The 22274-nt window shown below is 43.8% G+C and overlaps 1 protein-coding gene across 2 annotated transcripts in view; it reads left to right on the forward strand.

Annotated features, from left to right (window-relative positions):
* The first annotated feature begins 2786 nt into the window (after positions 1 to 2786).
* The window catches only part of CRADD (CASP2 and RIPK1 domain containing adaptor with death domain), a 74179-nt gene continuing 54691 nt past the window's right edge, over positions 2787 to 22274 (forward strand). Inside the window, exons 1-2 of one of the 2 annotated variants that reach the window (XM_042889477.1) lie at positions 2787 to 2885; positions 5930 to 6235. In XM_042889477.1, the coding sequence (XP_042745411.1) occupies positions 5938 to 6235 (298 nt within the window). In that variant the 5' untranslated portion in view covers positions 2787 to 2885; positions 5930 to 5937. Of the gene's footprint in view, positions 2886 to 3151; positions 3211 to 5929; positions 6236 to 22274 lie in introns of those variants that run through there. The other variant, XM_042889478.1, reaches the window with a different exon arrangement.

Below are 22274 nucleotides of genomic sequence, written 5' to 3' on the forward strand. Positions count from 1 at the left end.
CTCAGGAAGCATCAGAATAGCCCAACGTGCAGGCTGGGGGCTGGCTCCCTCCCACCCCACCGGGTACAATCTCCCCACAGCCGGAAAGAATAGGGTTGTCGGGGCTGCCCACTGCCCTCAGAGCCTCTCTGGCACCAGCCAGCCTTTGCAGCAGCACCAGGTTTTGGCGTAAATGACAGCCAGGCTTGCCGAGGGCGGCATAGCAAGGGGAGGCTGAGGAGAGGGTGAGAAGGAAGGGATGATTCGCAGGACCCTCATCTGCTCCTCAGGCCACAGCATTTGGGCCACCCTGGCTCCTACTTTAACAGAAATGTTCTCTGCGCTCGTCTGTCTAAAAATGACAGGCAGCCCTATAATACATGCTTCTTTTTTCCATCTTCATTTTGGAGGTTTTGTGAGAGATTTAACCAATTAGATGTGTTTTTAATAAACAAATATTGAGGCTCATATTTCTTTTCTTTTGTCCCTAAAGTTGGAATGCTGTCCTAAAGACAATTGAAAACAGCATAGTCCTAATAGATTAAATCTGGTTGCACGAGTTTTAAAAACACAATTTGGCTCTCGTTATCAGCAGAAACAAATTAGTATGTAGAAAACAAAGAAAATACATCCACGCTAGGATGGAACTCAGCTCTAATTAGCAGAGAGGATCCTCTCAGAAGATATATATACTTTTTGATGGACTTACTATACTTGTAGACTTTCTAAAAAGATTCAGGATTTTTTAAAATGTCTACAGTACATTTAAAAATCTGACATTCTCATCTGCAATAGCAGACATGTAAAAGGGAATAGCCCTGTCAGAAGAGATGCTGCGTAGCTTGGTTCCTATAGAGTTGGACTTAGCTCTCGGAGTTGGATTTGCTGCCCTGATCTCAGTAGTCCTCAGCAGCATGGCCTGAAGACCAGTAGCCATTCCCAATCCCACAGAACCAGAGTGAGCAAGGTTTTAGGTCAAATGTCCTAAATGCTGATGTGTGGGATTGATCGTGGTGCACTGACCTACACAGACCGGGAGATACTGTTTTTGATCTATGTGTTTAACCAAGGTCAGAGCATTCAGACCCGAGCAGATAGCAGACAAATGAGCCAATCCCAAACTGGATCATGTGGTGGTTTTTTTCCCCTAAAACTGGGATGGAACTGAACTGTTCTTCTGCAGTTTTGTTGAAGTTGGATCAGACCTGGAAGAACCACAGTCAGAGCTGAACCTAAGCAGAACTGCTAAGTGTGAGGGCTTCTCTCCCTGTGCTGTTCTGTGGCAGCAGGGTGAGCGTGGAGTGCAGTCACTGCTTTGTGTCACTGCCGATAGACCTGAACAATTCATAGCACTTCCAGCTTCTACCGGTGAATTTACGACACTGCTTACAAACCATTGGAAAGAATAGGAAACACCAGATTTTCCCTTTAATCAAGCCTGGACCTCTGCCGTTCCCCTCTTCCTTCCGAGGCTTATCTCCTTCCTCCCACCACTCTCCTTCTCTGCATGTTTAGGCTGTAAGCAGCGACGTGACCAGTGCTGGCTGTGCTAAAGACAACGAGGCTGCTGCTATTTATTAGAGAGGGAACCAGAGCTGCTCTGCACACATCCATATGTTTTGCTAACTTTCTAAGATATTCTTGGACAGTATAAAATAAATAATCACAATTGCTTCAACTGGCAGAAAGAATGCAAGCTATCTAACGAACTGCTTGTGTCCCTTCTCTGGGCTAAGACGTGGGCTCATTGTTTGCACGGAAAGGAGCCGCCAGGATGGCAGTGGGGTGGTAATGGAAGTCCCCAGGTTTGGTCCCTCTAAACACAATACAGTCCCTTCCATGGTGACTAGAACTGAAAAAAAAAGCAAAGCAAATCAAACATTGGCAAGCAGAGGTACAGGAAGTTAAGAAAGGAAACTTTCAGCAGACAGATGGCTGTGTGCGAGGGATGATCTTATCCATTGATTGTGGCGTCCTCCGCTCCCCGATACCACTCTGAATCGCTTACAGATGCGTTTTCGCACCGCAGTACTACGGACGGCCCGAGACACAGAAACGTGACAGCCGTATTGCGGCTACAGGGCAGCCGGCTCCTCGTCGCTCAGCGGCTGACGGTGCCTCCCCGTGCGGTTTGCAGCTAAGGTCACAGCGCATGTAGGCTGTCCCGCCCCCGTTCCTAGAAGGCTGAGGTGTGCCTGAGACAAAGCATTTACCGCGGTTTGACGGACGTGCCGAAATGCAGCATCACCTACCAGTTATTTAAAAGCAATTTCAACCCCTTGCGTCGAATTTATTATCATCTGCCCGCCAACCCACACCGACACGCGTACGCCGAGCGACCCAAAGCATTGTTTTCAAGCCGCCTCGTACAGCGCTATGCGCGAAAGTGCCGGCCGCACAACCACCACTCGCGTCTGTCAGAGGCAGCGCGCCCTGCGCCCAGACGGCCCTCCGCGCCCGCTGCGCGCATCGTGTCCCCCCCGGCGATGCGCGGCTTCCGCGTACCGACCGAGAGCGGTGGGGCGGGAGGGGGGTCGGGTTCCCGCAGGCGAACGCTCTTCGCTGCGGGCCGCTCGGAAGAGAGCGGAGAGGCCGAGCGGAGCCGGGTCGCGACGTCCCCCTTCCCGCGGCTCTCGTTCACCTCGGCGGCGACCCACCCGCCCCGTTCAGGGACAGAGCCGCCCCCGCGGTCCCCGCGGCCCCCGCCCCCCGCCGCGCCGCCCCCGCTGCCCACAAGTGACATGGCGGCACCCCCCGCCCTCGCCGTCAGCGGGGCCGGTGGCGGCGCTCCCCCGGGCGGCCCGCGGCCGGGCGGCGGCTTCCGGCGGAGCCCTCAACAAAGATGGTGCTTTCCGCGCCGGGTCCGCGGGTGCCGGGGCGCCGCGTGTAGTTCCCCGGTTCCCTCTGTAAGTACGGGGAGCGGGCGGAGGGCTCCCCCGCCCAGTGCTGTCCGCTCCCGGCCCGCTCCGGGGTTCGGCTCGCCGGGGAACCGCCGCCGAGGGCCGCGATCCCCCGGTTCCGGGGGCGGAAGAGCGGCCGAGCCGGCTGCCGGCGACGCCGCGGGGCGCTTGGCTGCGGCCCCCCGCGCTGCGGGGCCGGGGCCGGGCTTCCGCGGGGCGGGCCGGGGCCTGCGGTAGGAGCCGCCGCGACGCCGCCCCCGGAACGGAGCGGGGCAGGACGGGGCCGTGCGCTGCCCGCCGGGCTCGGCGCTCCGCCGCGTGCGAAACCCGAGTGCGTAGGGCCGGGGAAGGACGGGGCCGGGGGCTGGGTGGGCCGCGACCTGTCAGACGGCGCGGGACCGCTCAGTGGCGTCGCGGGCGGCGCGGAGCGTTTGGGGCTGGGAAATGCCAGCCTGTGACCGGGGCAGTGTGCGTTTTGGGAACAGGAGGTTCGTCTGCCTTAGTGGACGGGTCACTTAGGTCCAGAAAAGCCCAGATCTGTGCCTGCAGGTGTGGGGATGAGTCAGGGATCGTGGGATGTGGAGGTGCGGTTCCTAAGTTTGGCTCTGCAGAGGAAAGATGTACATTTAGGAGTGTCTGGGAAGGACTGAACTGTGCCATCCTGCAGCTAAACTGGAGTCGCATCTGTTAGTTTCGTTTCAGCAGCAGTCTTACAAGGAAAGCTTACTTTAGAGCTCTCCATGGACCTCTAGGTACAGATTAATTAGAATTAATTGAAGATGTTTCCCTGTTGCATTAAACTTTGGTCCTATACTTGCCTGCATCAAAATCCTGATAACACCTCTGTATCTGTCTGCCTGGCTCCTTAATCAAAAATGGTGAACACCCTTAAAGAAACAGTAATCCATAAAAAGACCCTAAATATCAATAAGCACTAGCCTGGCAGTTGCTGGGCTGCTGACCTTGGTGGTGAGTGGCCCTGCAGGCTGTGAAACCTCCATCGTGCTCACCCCTGGTTTTGTGGGCTGGGCACATCCTTCAGCAGGCATTGCCACTGCCACTTCATAATCCAGTCAGCATTTCCCGGTGCACAAAGGTGCAAACATGGTTTGGAAAGGGTTTGTTTGTGGGAAGCACTGACCAACTTGGTCATGAGAACAAGGAATGGGGCACGTGTTCCATCCATGGTGACTGGAGGCCTCTGTTTCCATTGTTCAGTGTGTGGGGGAGGCCCATGAGGCTACTAATACCCATGCGTAGGAGGAAGCAGGAGGGTTTTGTGGCATCAGGAAGAGCTTTCTGCTTGGGTTCAGCGCAAGGTTCTCAGAGGTGCCTGTTTTAGGCTCTGCAAGCACGTCATGAGCTCACAGGTCAGTAGGGAATCTGGGAAGCAAGAAATTGCAGGGATCTGCTTTCTGATTCTTGGGCTGCTCCCACATGTATAAGAGCATCTAGAGACCAGAATGTTGAGTTTCACTGATCCCTAATGAGCATCCTAACACTAGGCACTGTTTGTCTGCCTCCTGTCTCTCACTATCACCACACTCCATGGGGTTCAGTGTTTAGGTTGCACCCCTCAAATCAGGCCTAGTAAAAAACAAGTGCCGGGGGGAGCTGCTGAGCTCCGAGATGGCCCAAAGCAGAAGGTGGGCACCTCAGGGTAACCTCCTGGGCAGGTGCCATTAGTGCTGCATTCAGCACACAGGGAGAGTGTTTTCAGAAAGCTGCTTTGTCAGAGGGTGTCGCAGATGGAGTTTTCCAGTCCCTCCCTTTTGGCTCTTGCATTCTGTGCAGAACACCATTTGTGTGCTTGTATGTTCTGCTAATTAACTGCCCTGAATGTCAACAATTAGGCCACATAGGCATGTCTTTAATGGAGAGTTAACGGGCATCTCTGACAGTAGAAAAACTTAAGCAGAGCTCTTAAAAATCTTGGTCTCTCTGTATCTTTGAGCTAAATGAAATATAATTCCTGTACAGTCAAGCTGTTATAACAGCAACTTCTAATTTAATTACTAGAAATTCTCCTGGTAATCACATTCAACACCTGCTACAGTTTTTTGGCTTCATGATTTAATCACAAGAAAGTATTTAATTGTATTACTAAGTCATTTTCCTTTGCAAGTGCCATTAATGGTCCTGGGGATATGTTTGTCATTAGGGACTAGACTAGACATCTTGATTTAGTTCCTAGCTCTGGCACTGGCTCTTGATTTGATCTTGGATAAGTTGCCTGGTCTCTCTGGACCTCGATTCGTCTTTCTCAGAACGGCTATAAAATGCATCTTTTCCAGCTTTTGTCTAGTTGGAGCGTTAGTTGAGTGAAATGGAAGCTGGCAGGCAGCACCCAATTGCTTCCTATAAACACATTAGAAGGGTGAATACCAGGGAGGGAAAGGAGCTGTCTAGGCTAAAGAATGATATTGGCAGAAAAAACGCCTATAAATAGAAGGTGAATGAATTTAAGATGGAAATTTGAGGAAAATTTCTCATCACTGGGTCAGTCAAGTCCTAAAAGAGCCGTCCAGGATGGACTGGGGGAGAGGACAACCTGGTGCCTGTGGTATGTTTCCACCCCTGCTGAAATTAGAATGTGTTGGATTGCCAGGACCACTTGCTGGCTGGCGGCAGTGCAGCAGCCCTCATGTCTCAGGTGTTGAGACCAGAGGTTAGGTGTGACACTGGGTTAACTTTTTGGGGGTAGAGTCTCTCATGGACTGGCAAATGCTCCAGCTGCTTCAGGGGTGGACTTTGGCCAGTTAGTGAGCCAGGTACTTTGGCATGGTTGTCATTCCATCTACGCACTGGTATTCACAATGCCAAAAGTTCTCTTCCTGTCTAATATTTCCCAGAAATGGCTGTGTTTTAGCTTGTGAGACTGTATGATTTGGGCAGAAAGGAGGTGGTGGAGATCGTTAGTACTTTTCCTAGGCTGATGATTTTGAGAATGGAGTTCTTTCTGAAGCATGTTGGGCATCAAACATCACTTGGGGGTGTTAATGGTTCGTGTTTTAATCTTGCATTTCCCCAATCCCTTCCTTATGTTCTAGGTAGCCAAATGGATGCCAGAGACAAGCAGCTTTTGCGCTCCCTGCGCCTGGAGCTCTGCACGGAGGTGCTGGTGGATGGACTGGTTATTCAGTATCTCTATCAAGAAGGCATTCTCACTGACAGTCATGTTCAAGAAATAAAATCCCAAACCACCAGCCAAAGGAAAACCATGATGCTCCTTGATATTCTTCCTACTAGAGGACCCAAGGCTTTTGATGTGTTCCTGGATTCCTTACAGGAGTTCCCATGGGTTAAGGACAAGCTGAAGGTGAAGCGTAAGGAAATGACAGTACAAGATCCTGCAGGTAAGGCCAGGGTTGTTGTTGCTATTTTGAAGCTTGTTCTCAGCTGTAGTTTTGAAAGTGTTGAACATACCAGTAATTTCAAGTTATGCATCATGTAGATACAGAGCACGATAGCAACATAGGGTACAGCCTGAATTTCCTGGAAGCCAGACCAATGCCAGGAAGCATTGCCAAGCTTGGGGTGTGAGCAAGGCTGAGTTTCTGGGTATGGGGAGACAGCAGCTCAACTGAGGCTGCCTTTGGAGAGCTGGGAGATGTAAAAAGACCCAGACTCCTTTACTTGAAAGGGATAAAAAGTAGTTTTCCCTAGCTGAATAATGGCCTCTTTGCTACCCATACCTGATTAATGTGTATTCTATGTATGTTGTCTGGTATTTTGTTTCTGGATTGACAGAATTTTTATTTATGTAATAATTATTTTAATGTCGTTTTAATTTAGTAGCATATGCTAATTTAGAATTACGTGGTTTATCATGTTTATTGGAGTGCAGATATCTGGGATTATTGCCACCAAAATTACTAGCTGCTGCTTAGTTTTAAAAAGAGTTTAGGAGTTAACTGATGTAGTGTACGTTACGTAATCTTGTTGAACCTCTGTTTTTCTGACATTTAAGCATACTTCTAAAACAAGTTTTCTGGATTTGATGTTTATTCTGAAACCATTTCTCTACCAATACGTGTATGCAATTACTAAGCTGTTTTGAAGTCAGGAAGATCGCTTAGAATACATTTCCTTGCCCTAGTTTCTTGCAACATGTGTTAGTTGTTAAATAGTTAGTTGTAGGTAATAATAGTTAAATAGTGAAGTAGTTCTCATTTGGGAACATCTTTTTCTGAGCAGTTGGATTAACTTTCCTTCCTTCCCTCCCCTAGCCTCCCCCCTTTCAGATTTGGTCATATTATGATGTGTGATCTTTCCAGTGACAGTGTGCTTTGCGTGAGGCTCTAAGCTTGTGAAGATGTGTGACTCAGGACTGTTGAACATCATGTGCACCTGCATCTGAATTAGCTGCATGCTGGAGAACGTTTTGTCAAGATCTGCTGGACAAATATGGCATTATCTTACCTTAGGACGTTTTTAATGAAATGTCATGACAGCTTATCTTTCTGCTGGGTCTCTGTGGAGACCTGCTTTATGCTTGCTCCACAGCTGCGGAAATAGTAAATAATTTTCAGAACTTTTTAGAGATTAAATATCATGTGCTGCCCATGGGTGAAAGCGCTGTGAGTTCTCAGCATGGTGCAGACTCGTGGTGTTGAAAGTGTTGGAAAAGATGGTGCTGTTATGACAAATCCTGTCATGCTCGTGCTCCTTACTTGCCTTACAAATGAGAGCGTGTGTCTGTTTGCTGATCACTGGTTAAGCTATTGAGTAATCCTCAGAGTTCTTCAAAAACACACGCAGCTATCAAGTACAGGCAAGGTCCCATATTTTTTTTACTAGAAAAATGCTCTCTGATTTTTATTCTTTTGGCTGTTTTGTGGATTGCTCGTTTCCATTGTGACTAACATAATGTATTCATGCATATCAGGTTCTTTGGTTTCGAGTGGGCTGATTGTACTTGATATTGCCAAATCTCATGTATAACGAAAAGATTTCCAGATTAGATCAAAGGTTACTGTCATTTTGTACTGTGGCAATCCGGAGTGTAAGAAAAGGGTAAGCTTTAATATTTGGGCATGTTCTTTAGTAGCCAAAGAAAGAGCACCATCTGGACCCTAATAAATGATGAGCGCATCCTGCAGTGAATTGGAAACTATGGTGACATCATCAGGGCTGATTACATGCAAGAAAATGTGGTTTGGGATAAAAAGCCTCACTTTGCATTCAGAACAACAAACTTGTAAGCTTTTGTCTCAGCAGAGTACTTGAACATATGCTTGGCTTTAAGCATGGAAAAAGCCACTGCCTCTAATAAAACTGTAAGCATGCTTAAAATTAAATGTGTTCTTCAGTGCCACGCTAGATAACTTCTACCTTACTGGAAACAGTTCATATAAATGATGATTTGTCACTGGCAAATTGTTTTAAAGAATCTACTTCTAGTGAAAAGAGCCTCCTACATACATCTTACGTTTTTTAAAACTGTAAGACCTTTAAAATTGAAATCTGTTTTGTGGTCTCAGATTTTAAAATCTTTATTCCTTGGAATCATGCATACTTATGGAAATGGCATGCCTGCTGTTCACTTGTTCATGCTCAATTAAAATTCTGTTTCCTCAAGCAAAATATCCTCAGTTTTTGCAGATCTTTTGCAGGATTAAGGACTGGTGGCAAGTTGTTTCTTGGAGGAAGGCTTTATTTTGTAGTCCTTCACTTCTTACAAACTAAACTGCACGCAGGGTTTTTTAAAAGTTAATGCAGGTACACTATTACTTTATCTGTAGGTGAAAACTCTGGCACATGCACAGTGATTTTTCTGTTTAGGGCTTCAGACTGTTGTGCATTTTGCTTGAAGAGATCAGGCTTTCTGATCTCTTGTGTGGATCAGCTGAGAAATAGTTTGTTGGTTACCGCTTCAAAAAAAAAAAATCACAACTGTAAATGTTAAGAAGCTTTTAATTTATTTTGTTCTCCTTGTAAAAGCAAAACAAAGCAAACAAAAAAACAAAAAAAAAAAAAAAAAAAAAAAAACCAAAAAAACCCAAACCCAAATTAAACAGGAATTTTAGGACAGAAATAAGAACACTTTTGGTGATGCTCTGTAGTTATGATCTGGTGGACTGAGCAGCTACGAGATGGAAGCCAGAGTCTGAGACATAAACAAGACACTTCTACTGACTCATCGTGAGCTTTGGGCAGATTTTTCCAAGGCAATGCATTTGTCAATCGCAATTTGTGTAACTCAGTGTAACGTTCATGGAGCGGCATAGATTGTAACTGTAAATTGGCCCGGGATTGAACCCAGAGTGTGCTGCTTGGCTGCTTGCAAATAAATGAGCCTTAAAAGCTGTGACATCCTGAGTTTCATTGTTTAGTATCAGTTTAGCTTTAAGGTGGTAGTTTCAGATACAGTGAGCTGCTGTAGTTACACAGAGCACAGAAGACCCTAATCCTGCAGAGCTCGAGGACAGTTTCTGCTGGCATCAGGAGACTGACTGCAGGTAGGGCCACTTACATCTATATAAGTCCAACAAAGAGCTGAGATTGCATCCCTTTGCTTGTTTATGCGGAGGACAACCTTTTGTCTAAGGTAGCTTTTCTCCTATCCTGTACGGTTCTGCCAGGTGGCTGCACCCTGGGGAAACCTTTCTTAAGGTAGGAAAAATGTAAGTGTAAGCCCAAAGGGATCAGGAAGAAAACTTCAAGTCATGTGCTTTGGAGGTAAACACTCAGGACTTTGATCGATTTCAAGATGATTAGGATGTACTTCTTGTTTTTTTAAGAACCTGAGATAGAGTAGCTGACCCAGTGCGGTGTCAGTGCTTGGCTTACGAATCGTTATAAAGATCAACCCCAGTTGTGGGTGTCTGTTTTTGAAGGTCATAACTTCTGCTGTAATGAGAGTTAACAGAAATAGCACAGGTCTTTTAGAAGACAATTGTTTTTTTCTGCCCTAGTTTGGATAGCTTTAAGCCTTTGTCAGGAGCATAAATCTTCAATATAGTATTATAAGTCCTCTGAAAAGCTACAGCTGTTGGCAACAAAATTCCATTCTTTCTAGGAACAGCACACAGTTACTCAATATTTTTTGCTCTGAGGAAAATAACATAAGCTTTGAAGGCGTTTGTTTATCAAAGTGCCTTTCTACTCTCTCTCTGCTCGGGAATTTCTCTACCCAAGTATTATATTTCTGTACATACTGTAGGCTGCTGTAAAATTATTTACTTCAAAAAGTGTTAGTACTGCACCTCTTTGTAGTATAGATTATTTCTCCACTCCTCAGGAAATCACAGCATATTGAGAAAGAGAAAAATGTGAGATACAGTGTTTGCCAGTGGAATTCTGCAGCAGCCGTTGCTATCCTGGCAAATGTTAGTGAATCTGGGGCATTGAGTTACACAGAATCATCTTGGGAAAGCTGTTTTGTCACATCTAAGCCAGGAATATTTTCTGATGTATGATTTCTTTTTCTTTGTTGTTGTTCTTTTTGCGGTACCTACTGAGCGGTCTGCACTAGGGTCCTATTAGACTCAGGTGAGGTTTTATGTTTTAAACAGATTTTAGTGGAGTTGGGGTTTTTCCCTGGACCTGTGTGAAGTGCATGTTTTTGTATAGCTCTATAAAACTCCATGTTGTGTAACACTTTGGATGAAGCATGCAAATACAAAGCAAAACAAGTACTTTTACTGAGAAAGCCATCCTTCCCTCCACCCCAGCTTTACCAAAGTTCTTTTCCACAGCTGGGTTGTAGATTTATAAGAGTTTTGATTCAAATGCAGCAGCATTAGGACATGGGGAAGTTTAACATCTCTTCTTACCTTTCTTGGCTGCTTCCTGCCCTCTTCCTATCCTGCTTCCTCTCACCTCTAATGCAGCGAGGAAACAAGCTGGTTTCTGCCTTTTCCATTTGGATGTGAGATAGGAGAGCAGCTGAGGTATTTCATTTCTTTTCTTTCCCTAAAATGGTGGACAGAAAGGGGTGTTTTTTTTTCTTTCTTCTCTTTCCCTCCCCTCTCTTGTATAGCCCAGTGACAGAAGGGGGAGTTTCCTCCCATAGAGGAAAGGGATGGGCTTAGCAGTTTTGGCTGCACTGAATTGACCTGGATGAAGGAATGCCCTTATGCCACATCCCAATGCCTGAAGGCTGTAGAAAAAGTACTTTAGTTCTCTGGAGAGATTCAAATCCATCTTTGTAGGAGAATTTCCCAAACTCTTTTCCATATTCCCATCTCCCCTGAAAATCGGGTGTTACATTTACGGCTTTGGCTTTGCTCCTGACCGCAGTGAGATCTGGCATTAAAGGTCTGTGCACACACTCAATAAACAGCATACATCATGATATGGACAAGTAATCAACTTCCCTGGTTCTCCTCAGCGTTCTGTGTATGTATTTTAGTTTGAATGTGCATATGACTGTAAGTTTTTTTTTTTAATTATTTTTTACAGTTTAAGGAATATTTTTATTGCTTTTTTTTTTTTTCCCCCTGTTAATAAGCAGCCATGTTTTCGCTGTTTACATTTTTCACATTGAGAAGCCTTAATCATAGGCATCACTAATGAAAACTGTAACATTCCCCATCAGGTCTCAAGCAGTTTCTTTCATGCAAGTTAACAGCCATATTCATTTGTAATAGGTATCATCCTTAGTAACACAGGTATGTGGGACTAATGGTAACTAGAGACTTAGTAGAATGTTTAGTGCTCTGGGAACAGGAGAGGAGTGAGTTCTGGCAACAAAAGTGTTTGGGCCAACTCTGTCTGGTCAACTACTCATAAGCAGTGCCAGTGGTTTGTAGGAAGCAATGGGTGACAGGGATTGAACACTCCCTAGCACAAGGAATGGGAACATCCATCTGCTGACCAGACCTAATGACTTCTGAGGCTTGCTGCTTTCCCAGGGACTGGATCCAGGACATCATGGAGGTTGCGAAGGCCAATCATCAGACTTTGCTACTCTTTCATGTAGGCATTAGTAATACTTCGCAGGTTAAGGATGACTGCAGGGCTCAGTGACCCAGAGTGAAGAGATGAAGAAATGTTCTCCATCCTGGGCAGGAGTGGATGCATCCTGTGTTCTCACACTTTTCTGTGTACCTGGTGGCACGGTCATACAGGACTGTATGGCCACAGGATCCTTTTCAAGAAGTGGGGATTGCTAGGGACCAGTGGTATCAACTGAATAGTATGGGGCAAAAGTGTCTTTATCAGCAGGCAAGCTGGAAAGAAGTGGCTTTTACATGGTGCAATGATGTCATTTTTGCATTTGAATTTGCAGAGACACGGTGGGAAGTTCACACAGTTGCTCTTGGACAGGGGTGCTATTGGAGTCTGGGCAGCAGGCTGGTCAAGAGCTATGGGTGAGGATCAGATGGGGAGCTCAGTACAAAACATTGTGGTAGCATCTGCGGTCAGCTGGCCTTGCTTCTCCAGATAAGGAGCAACAGTTTAGGGATGTGGTAGTTGAAGTCAGTCTTGGCTGCAGGTACCATGCAGTACTTCAGTTTCAGATCATGAAAGACGTGAGGAAGGCAAATGGCGAGCAAAGATCATGGACTTCAGCTTGTTTGTGAAACTGGTTGATGGGGCGCTGTAAGGGACAGTTCTGAAAGACAAAAACACCCAGGGGACGTGATTGATTATCAAGGAAAACTTAATATCACCAAAAGAGTCCATTCCTGTGTGCAGAAAAAGGAATTACAGGAAGCCAGTTTGACTGTAAGAGGAGCTTCCAACTGAACTTACGATAGAATGACTACTTTTCTGGATGACAGGGGTAGATTTTGTTTACCTTAGGGCTTTCAGCACAGTTTCTCTTAGTATTCTAGCTATGGAAGTATGGACTTAATGCATGGACTGCATGGTAGGTGGAAGAAAAAAAAAAAAGCTGGACCATCAGGCTCAAAGGATGGTGGTCAATGGTTACTTAATTAATTCTTTGTCTGTTTTGCTCCTTAGCTTGTATCATAATATAAAATCATGCCCGTGTTTTTTATGTCCAAAACCATGCATAATTGCAGTCCTCTGTGATCCTTAAGATCTTTAGTTAATTGTTGCCAGCTTCCCACTGTTGGCCTTGTCTCAGAATGTGGCATGGGAACCACTGAAAATGCTTTGTGCAGACAATAATCATTGTTTTCTGAAACAGAGGAGAAATGTTCTGCTAAGTACCTACAGCTTGATAAATCCAGTTGTAAACTTAAAAAAGATGCAGTTGTTATTTTTGCATTATGTTATATACCTGTACTGACATTCTGTTGATACTGATTAATGACTCTTGGGGCCAATATGCACACACTAATAAATACTCCCGAGGAACCGAGATCAATTCCTATTTAAGTCTTTTAAGATCTCTTTTCACAAAATTTTTCTTAATGGATATTTTCTTTCAGAGCTGGCCGGCAATTTTTTTACCACCTCCAGAACTGCCTTGGAGCTTCATCTGAAAGTTTGTTTAATGCTTGTATTCCCACTGCGTGGAAAAATCCATTGTCTTTTATAAATTAAGACTGTGAATGCTATTTTTAAAAAGAAATTAATCAACAAACCACAACCACCTTAGTTTGCATGTGTTGTGGAGGCTGCATAGCTATCCAGAGTCAGTAAAAATGTTGTCTGATGTGTTACAGTAAAAACCTGACTTTGCTGAAGTCACAGGATGCTGTTGGCTAGTGCTGGACCACTGGTAACTTGATGATCAAGGATGCTGAAGGTCCTGGCACTGATAACTGAAATGTTCAGTGGGGAAAGGATGCACTGCTGTCTTCCCTACACTGACAGGGCACTGTGTCTTGACCTTCAAAGCAACATCTTTTCTGCAGCTGAAAAGCTATTTAGTTCAGACTGCCCATGCTGTGGCATTTTGCCTGTTGACTGAGAAGATCAGCAATGTCAGAATTCCCTCTGACTGGGAAATGTGTATGACAAAGATCAGGAAGTTTCTCTAAGATCCAGGTAGTTATTTATGGTTATTATATGTGAGAAGCCTCCCTGCTTTGCTATGCTCAACTAGACTTTCCTCCCAGATTTGTTTATTTGCTTTTGATCATATATGTTTACATAAATGAGAAAACAAACAGAATTGGTTGTAACCTCAGGGGGATGCTGCTTCAGTTTATCTTTTTAGACTTAAGATTTTGTATACAGAACTTTAAAGGCAATTTTTATATATTTGGCAATTGTCTGTGTAAACAGAAAACCAGTTTTGTTGCTTTATTAAGCCATTAAACCCTTGTTCCACTGTACTGTCAGGTTTTCTTAAAGTTTTCTTCCTGCTCTTGCCTTGTCTGTGAATAGATTTGTGTTCCGTTATAGACTGATGTATTGATGAGGAGTTGTACACGTGTTTTGATAAACATTTCTGTTTCACAATGCTATGAACTAAAGCTTTACCGTTTCTTCCAATCCACATTTAGAGAAGGAGCTGATTTGATTTATACTACACAGTTTGTGTGTGCGGGAAATAAGCATTAATGCATCAGGTCAAGGGGAATAAATTGCCATTAGTGCACCATTTCTTCTGGCAGCCTTCTTAATCTTAGTGTTTCACCACCTTGCCTGGGATTTGCAAAGTACTCAGAGTTAACCCAACCCTCCACCCTTCAAGGTCAAGGGTAAGCTCCCTGGGCTTTAAAGAAGGCAATTTTAGTCCTGCGCTGATGCTTTTGAAAATCTTACCTTTCATTTGTGGTTAATGATGTGTTGAGCTCTTTAACGAACAGCTTGTTTCAGTCTTTGGACCTGTCTAATACATGGGCTACGATTGAGTGAAGGGGCTTTGTGTGAGTTCAAACAGGTAAAGGGTTAACAGAGCCCCTTGCCAACCCCTGGGCTTCCAAAATAGGCAGCAGATTCCGCCTTTATGCAGGGGTATGTGAATCCTCAGCAAAGTAACTGCTGAGAAGGGACAGCTGGACCAAAAGGAAAATCAGTACTTCCTAGTATTTCTGGGTAAAAAATGTAATTCTTCCAATATGTTTTTATTTACTGCAGCTGATGGCTGTGTTCACTCAGCTTTTTGAAGAGACATTTCATTCCTACTCCTCTTCTGCTTAATTAAGAAGTCATGTGTTTCTCTGTGATCCAGTTCTGCCACATCCCACAAGAGATGAGCTTTTTCTTGGTGTCTAAGAGCAGTGACTGCTGCAGTCATGATTGCAGGACACTCCTGATCTCCTTGTTTTGTGTGCTCATGGGGCATCTGACAAGTTTATCTGCAATGCCCACATTTTAGAAGCAACTCAAGGTTATAGCTAGAAGTGCTGGCTGGCTGTTTGTCATAGAAGTTAACTCAGGATTATGGCGACATTGCCCTTGCAGGCACTCTGATCCCAGAGGGGAAGCCTTAAATCATTCCCCAGGGAGCAGCTGAACGTGCTGCAGCCAGGCCTCTAGGCCTTGCAGCTTTTGCTCCCCACGTCCCTTGTCACCCAAGGCATGTCCCAAGGCTATCTGCCTCTTGGCAGCAAGGTCAGGCATTTCTCCAGCCATCTGTCTGTGTCGCCTAATCCAGTGGACATTCTCAACACTGCTAGAGGGCTTGGGCAACCTCTGCCAGCAGCAGGGCAAGGAGCCTGCACTTCCGTTTTGTCCCATGTTGCTGCATGGATGGTGGATCCTGCGCTGAAGGGCCTGCTAGCTTTATAGGAGAGGGCTCTCAGTCCCTGATGCCGCAGCCCTTTGTGTAGAACATTTGGCATTGATGTGGCCCAGCCATGTGACAGGTAGATGCTCCTTGGTGATTTGCCTCTTAGGCACTTCCCTGGGGTGTGCACCTCTGGTAGATGTGTATGTGGCCACTGGCCCCTTCAACTGTCTTTAGCAAATCTGGAGTAGCGGAAGCTCTCCAGGAGAGCTACGCAGTGCTTTCTGGCCATTGAGAGAAACATACCTAAACCCCAGGAAGACATAAGACAGGGCTCAAGAACCTCTCATCTTTGTTTCCTGCGGGCTAATTTAGTCAGCTACTCAGTTGGCATGCTGCCCTTTGTGAATCCTATTCTTAATGCACCTAACTTTCCCCAGAAACTGTGCCCGGATTTTAGTGAAATAATTCAGACCTGTCCTGGAAGTGATAGTGCTGTGCTTCTGCTTTACACCTGACCTCAGAGGAACTGATGCTGTGATTGTGAGTCTCATTGAATTTATCACTATTTGTTTGTATTTTTTTTTTGTTTCTCTAGTTTTCTTACATAGCAATATAATTGTATGTTTAAATTGTTCATGTAAGTACATGGTCTTTCCCGTGCAAAGTATAAGTACATACACTTCACTTGACTGTCAATAGCTGTTACATATGCTAGGGATTTTTCAACTGCCAGTGAAAACAAGCGGGACTGAAAGATGCATGCTGAATGTAGTATGTGTCATGTGTGGATTTTGTTAGGCTTTTTGTTTTTATCAGTTTGTGATCTACTATAGTGTAAAAAAGAAAAGAAAAGAATCTCAGTAGTGCAGTACTTTCCCTAATATTAGGAATATGGAAGGTAAAGCTGCTGTTGTTCACTTGGCTTTCATGCACTAGTCTGTTACATGACAAGGTGTTTTCATGACTAACGCTGATCAGAGGCATTCCTAATGTGATTATATGTCCGCTGCAGTGTTCATTTTGCCTCTGGTATGTTACCCTCTCAGAACATTCTTGGCACCCCAGGCTCTGGTTTAGAAAATTTCTCCCTGCTTATTTTGTGAAGCCAGATAAGAAGGAATCCATGATTTACAGCCTTGAATGTACGATTGAACAGCCTTTACTTCCCCTGCTCAGCAGCCCGTGCACTTGGTAACCTTCCTTCCATATCACTGAATATTTTTGTTGACAAAGATTGCGTTCTGATTAAGAAGACAGTGTGCTGAACTTTTCTCCAATTGTTCTGCCTGCCCAAATACACTACTGCTTCCTATTCAAAACCTTTTTTGACAAGCGCTGAAAGAAATTTGGGATGTATATATTTTTAAAATCAATTCTGATAACGTGAGCAATCGTATTATCTTCGGATTCTCTGCATGTCTTCTGCAATCATCCGTAAAAGTAAGGGAAGGTATAACTAGCCTTTTGTATTTGTTCATAGACCTTTTACACGGGCTTTAAGCATTACATTGTGTTGTCAGTGCCCTTCCCTTCTGGTTTTGTCCCTCAAGATGAAGTTCACCACTGTATGCATGTCCAGTTTTGTTCTTCATTGTAAGTGCTTAGCTGAATTCTATCAAGTATCAGGTATTTTTGTCCATAAAATTTCAGAGGTCTAAACTAAGGAAATATATGAGATGTCCATCTCTTAATGCTGGTTCTCAGACAGCTGATTCCTCACGGTACAGATTGAGGAATGACTGTGAATTATTTGTGCAGTGTACAGCATTATTAGTTTCATGTACTAAATAGCATACTGCCCAAGTAAAATTGCAAACCCCCCAGTTTATGTAAAGATGGATGCTGCTTGTTTTGGTATTTGCTGTCCTTTCCTTGGAGATTCATTCTGGGAATCCATTATCATGTCAGCAACATTGTTATAATGTCAGCAGCATATATGGACAGGACTGGAGCTCTTAAGACTTTATCACTCTCTTACATTTCTGTCTGTGAGATGTTTGTGGACTCCTCCCACAAATGGTTCAGGAATGCTGGAAAACACCACTGCACTAAACAGAAGACCTGGATTTGGACACCTGGTAGTGTTAATACTGGAGCATCAGATAAGCAGGCAGTCACAAAGCATTCATATTCCTGGGTGTAAGAGATTCTGTACTGCCAGAATTAATTAGCTTTCTGATTTGGCACCAGCTGATGTTTATGTGCTTATAGGCTTTGCACTGATAAACAAATCCCTTTTCTCCTGTTCTATGCCGTAAGTGTGGCTTTTAGCTTTCACTAGCGCTCAGTTCCTATCAAGTGTACAAGTCGTTGCAGTAGCCCTTTTTTGCTCCTGTAGTGCTACGACCTTTTAATTACTCAGATTGCTGATTTGATCTTGTGCATCAAGAAAAGTCTTTACAATACTATATTATTAATGAAGAGTTACCCTTCTGAAAAGATTAAGTCCTTTGGTTTATTGAGTTAGTGAATACCTGAGCATGGTATAAAATCTGGAACATCACTTGTGTTCCTACATCATTGCTGCCTGGATTTGGTTCTAAATGACTCCTTGACAGTCCTTATTTGGTACCAGTCATCTGGGAGCCACAGCAGTTGTGCTTTTCCTCATTTTGGATAGCTTTTTCCCTCTCAGTTTACTGTTTCCACTTGCATAACCCTTTCTCAGATACATTAGCATTATGGCATATAGCTGACTTAGTTCTGAGACGCGAAGCCCAATGGTCATCCATATCAATGAAGAGTTTAATAGCATTTCTGTGAACAAACTGAACATCGCTGTATTGCATCTTCTTTCAAGATCTAACAGTGAAGGTACTAGGACCTTTTGCTAGGATTAAATGCTCCGCCTTTGTCAACAGACGTGGAGTAAGTACATTATTATTTCTTATTCTTACCAGCTTCCAAGTCCAATGCCATCACAAAATTACAAACAGAATTTCATTGGCATATAGAATATACAGAGAAAGAATCAAGAATTAGCTTTGTATCACCATAGAAAACAGCCATGAGTTACCTCTGTGTTTGCTTTCTTCATTGCACCAAAATAGACTATTACATTTTATTTTATTTTTTTTTAAATCATTTCTTTTCTGGTTAAAAGCAGTCCACACCAAAGTGACCTTGAAGTGTTCTGCTAATACACAGTTGCTTGTCCTTCTTTTGCAGTGGTAACATTAATGCTTGCCATCATGGTCTTCTGTCTTTTCCAGGATATTGTGTATCTGCTGTAAAGACTGAAGAACACTTGTGGCTTCTACTTTGTCCTTAAATCATTGCAGCTGTGCAGTAGACACTCACCGATGATGGGCTTACGTTTCATAGTACATTTTATTTAATTTTTCACCTTGGTTTTGGAAAAAAAAAAAAAAAAAAAAAGGAGCTTTATCAACACTTAATCATAATCCTGTCTTATCCTTGCATAGCACACATTATGACCTACTCAGTATTCGTATTGGATAAATCTTTGCCTTGCCTCAGAGCTGTACAGGCATATAAACTTTGAAATGATTGTTTTCCAACTTTCTGTTATGCTTCTAGGAATATTCCTTTTAGTATCGTAGTCTTGTAGTTGCTAAGAAAGCTTCCTTGCCCATCATTTCTTAGCTGTTAAAGGAGGGATGCCTGGGGTTTTGATCTCTATTTCCATGATACAGCCTCTGGAGTAAGAGGATGGAAGGAGGAGGAAGGAAGATGATAGGACAACTATGCTGGATCTGTCTTTCTCAGTATACCATTGAGCCAAGAAACTCACTGTCAGTGGCTATGGGAGAAGCTAGTCTAATCTATTTTTTAACCCCACAGTCGTAATTATTTTCATGTGAAGTGGTAGTGCAAGACATACCTGAATAAAATGTGTATGCTATGTCTGGAACATGGAGATGAATTACCTCAGAGGTAGAGGCAGAATGGAGTCATTTTAAACGAAGTATGATTTAAGATTCAGATACGGGAAATGTATTATCAGATAAACTTCCCCCATCATTCCAGGCTTATAAAATAAGGATTGGCATCAGACCACAAAGACAGTTGGTGCTTCAGGAATGCCAAAGAAGATGCAGTTATTTGTCAGAATAACTGCTTGGGTTGTTTTTTTTTTTTTGTTTGTTTTTTTTTTGCCTACAAGCTACAAGAAAGTTTTGAGAGCTGTTCTCAGCTTCTAGAGGGTCACCCTTTCTTGGTAGCTTGAATTCAGGGTATACGTATATACAAGTAATTTATTTCCCATGAGAAATCAATGTGCTTAAGTAGATGAAAATAATTTGTTTCAGGGAATTGGTGCTACTAGCAGACCACAATTCTCTTACTTTATGATGTATGCAGACTGACTGTTAGATGTTTGGTACTGGGAGGAAAAACAGTGGAATCTGATGCTGTTCTTTGATGTTTTCTTATGGGGGAAATGATTGAATTATGTTTAGTACAGAAGAATTGTTTTAAATCATTTACTTTTTTCTTTTGGATGTGTTGTGCTGTAGGCAGCACCCAGCTGAGCAGTCTTCTCAGAAAAACTTCTAGCACTTTGAACAAGCAGTACTTAGCAGCTGGAGATTTGTCCCTGCACAGAAAGTGTGTGTGTTATATTTACACTGTAAAATACACCAACGCTTAATTTCAGGTTAGTTTTCTTTGTGACTAGAGCCAGGTGAAAAGCTGAAATTTCCTTTTTGTCTACAATTGTCTTGTAGTTTCCATAAATCACCAAAGCCTTATAATTGGTTTAGTTTCATTACAAAGTCTTGAAATTGAGCTTTAGAAGATCACTCCTATTTGGAGGTGAAGCCTGTTGTAACTCTTTTTATTGTAAGTTGAAGTTTTGGATTGCTTTTTATTTTGTTTTGTTCTGAACACCGAACACCTCTTTTAATATCAAGAAAAAACAATGAGGACGTGCGCTTGATGTGTGCAGTCCTGTCCACTTTGTGTTTTCTCATCATATTTCTTAGTATGTAGGTTGCTCTAGAAGTAATGTCTTCTACTTATTTCCATGGAAACTACAATAGATGCAAAGAGCACAACAACACCATTTGATAGAGCAAATTCTCAGCTGCAAAGCACTATTTTCCAACATAGTCACTTCCATTAGCTGTGCATTTTCACCAATGATGAACAAGAGCCTGCATGCTGCACTTAGAAAAATCTGCATCAGTGGGGGTGATCCACCATTTCACAACTGCTATGACAGCACTGTTGCTAGGAAAGTTTTGTCCCTTCAGTCAGTCCATCCTTCATTGAACAAAGCAGTCAGAAAGTTCCAAATCCAGACTGTATGGTAGGTGTGGTAAGACAGTCCAGCCCAAGTTGGCAGTGTGCTCCACAGTCTTCAAACTGGTATTATTGTATTGCAAGAGAAAGGTTGTCTTTTTTTTTCTGGACTGACTGGAAATTCAAACCTTCAGCTTAGTCTGTGGTGCACCGTAGCAGTCAGAGTTCATGTCTTGTCCAGGTTCCTGGAAACCCAGAAGGATCACTCCTTTCTTATTCCAAAGGACAGTGCACATCACTTTATCCCCAGAGGGCTGCATCTTGAATTTGTTCTTTGATGGAGAATTCACAAGCTTGCGTACAGTATTCTTTCTGGTTGTGCATGAATATTTGTGGGACCTACCTGGTGCAAACTTTGCAATATTGCAACATTGCCACCATCATCTTCAAAGCATTGAAGTTGCTATTCAGCTGTGTATGCAGTTCACTGGTCATAATCTGCTAATCAGCAGAGAGGAGCTGATGGAGATGCTCCTCATTTTGTGGTGTGACAGCTATGTATGGCCGCCTGGAACAGGGCTTGTCTTTCATGTCAGTGTCACCACTGCTGAAATGCACCAGCTATTGCCTCATTGTGCTCACATCCGCTGTTTGGTCTCTGTCAACATTCAGCAAGCATCAATGGATGTCAATGGGTGCCATTTTTCCCCCGTGGAAGAATCCAGTGATACACTTCTGCTTCATACATACTTCCGTGTCAGATGCCATTCTGTCACACTGCCCCTCTGCTTCCATCTGTTGCAGGGCAACAAAATGAAATGGAATATTGGTGAGAGGGTTCAACCTCTGCTGCTATACCAATGACATCTGCCTCTGATGTCTTGAGCCAACATAATAAAATAGGAGGCAGTACTTTCAGAGCAGCCCTTGTATAAATGGAGCCAGTGTTGGGTGGCATCCTGTATTCCTATTAGGCACAAGCACTAGTAAAAGAACTTCTGTTAATAGAAACAAAACTTCCAGACTTCTTGAAGGCCAGCAGTGATTTTTCTTAAGAAGTTTATAAAACAAAACAAAAGTTCTTGTAAGGCTTGATCTTCCATAGGAATTATATTCTTAAGCCTTAAAACTTTTACTTTATGTTTAAAACTCATAGAAGATACGGTTGATGGGTGTAATGCTGAGAACCCTTTAAGCCCAGGGGTCTGATGTCAGAAGACACACTTTGCAAAGATTCACACTTCTCAAACATTCACACTTTTCTTGCAAGGCTCTGTTCAGTGCTGCAGGGGAGTTTAACACCAGAGTGAAGTCTGGATGTGCCAGGTGTTCATAACTTGCCACAGGAGACATCCTCATTAGCTAGATCTCTGTTTCTCTAGCTTTTCAGCAGATTGTGATCAGCAGCTCGTATTGCATTTAGAAGAGAAGTGAAAACTGGTCTGAAATATGCACAGTCATTCAGCAGAGCTCGTGGTTTTGGTGTCTGTGCAAACCTCGATTTTCCTGTAGTTAACCTGTTTTGATTTGACTGCGTGATGCTATCCTTATCCTGGTGCTTTTGTCTCACACTGCTTCCCTGGAACTGCCTTGATTTGACTGTTCTGAAAGATGGCATCACTTAATTGGCTTTTCAGGAATAGCTC

Source organism: Lagopus leucura, unplaced genomic scaffold (assembly GCF_019238085.1).
Source record: "Lagopus leucura isolate 7727_CA_CO unplaced genomic scaffold, USGS_WTPT01 Super-Scaffold_100159, whole genome shotgun sequence".
Lineage (NCBI taxonomy): Eukaryota > Metazoa > Chordata > Aves > Galliformes > Phasianidae > Lagopus > Lagopus leucura.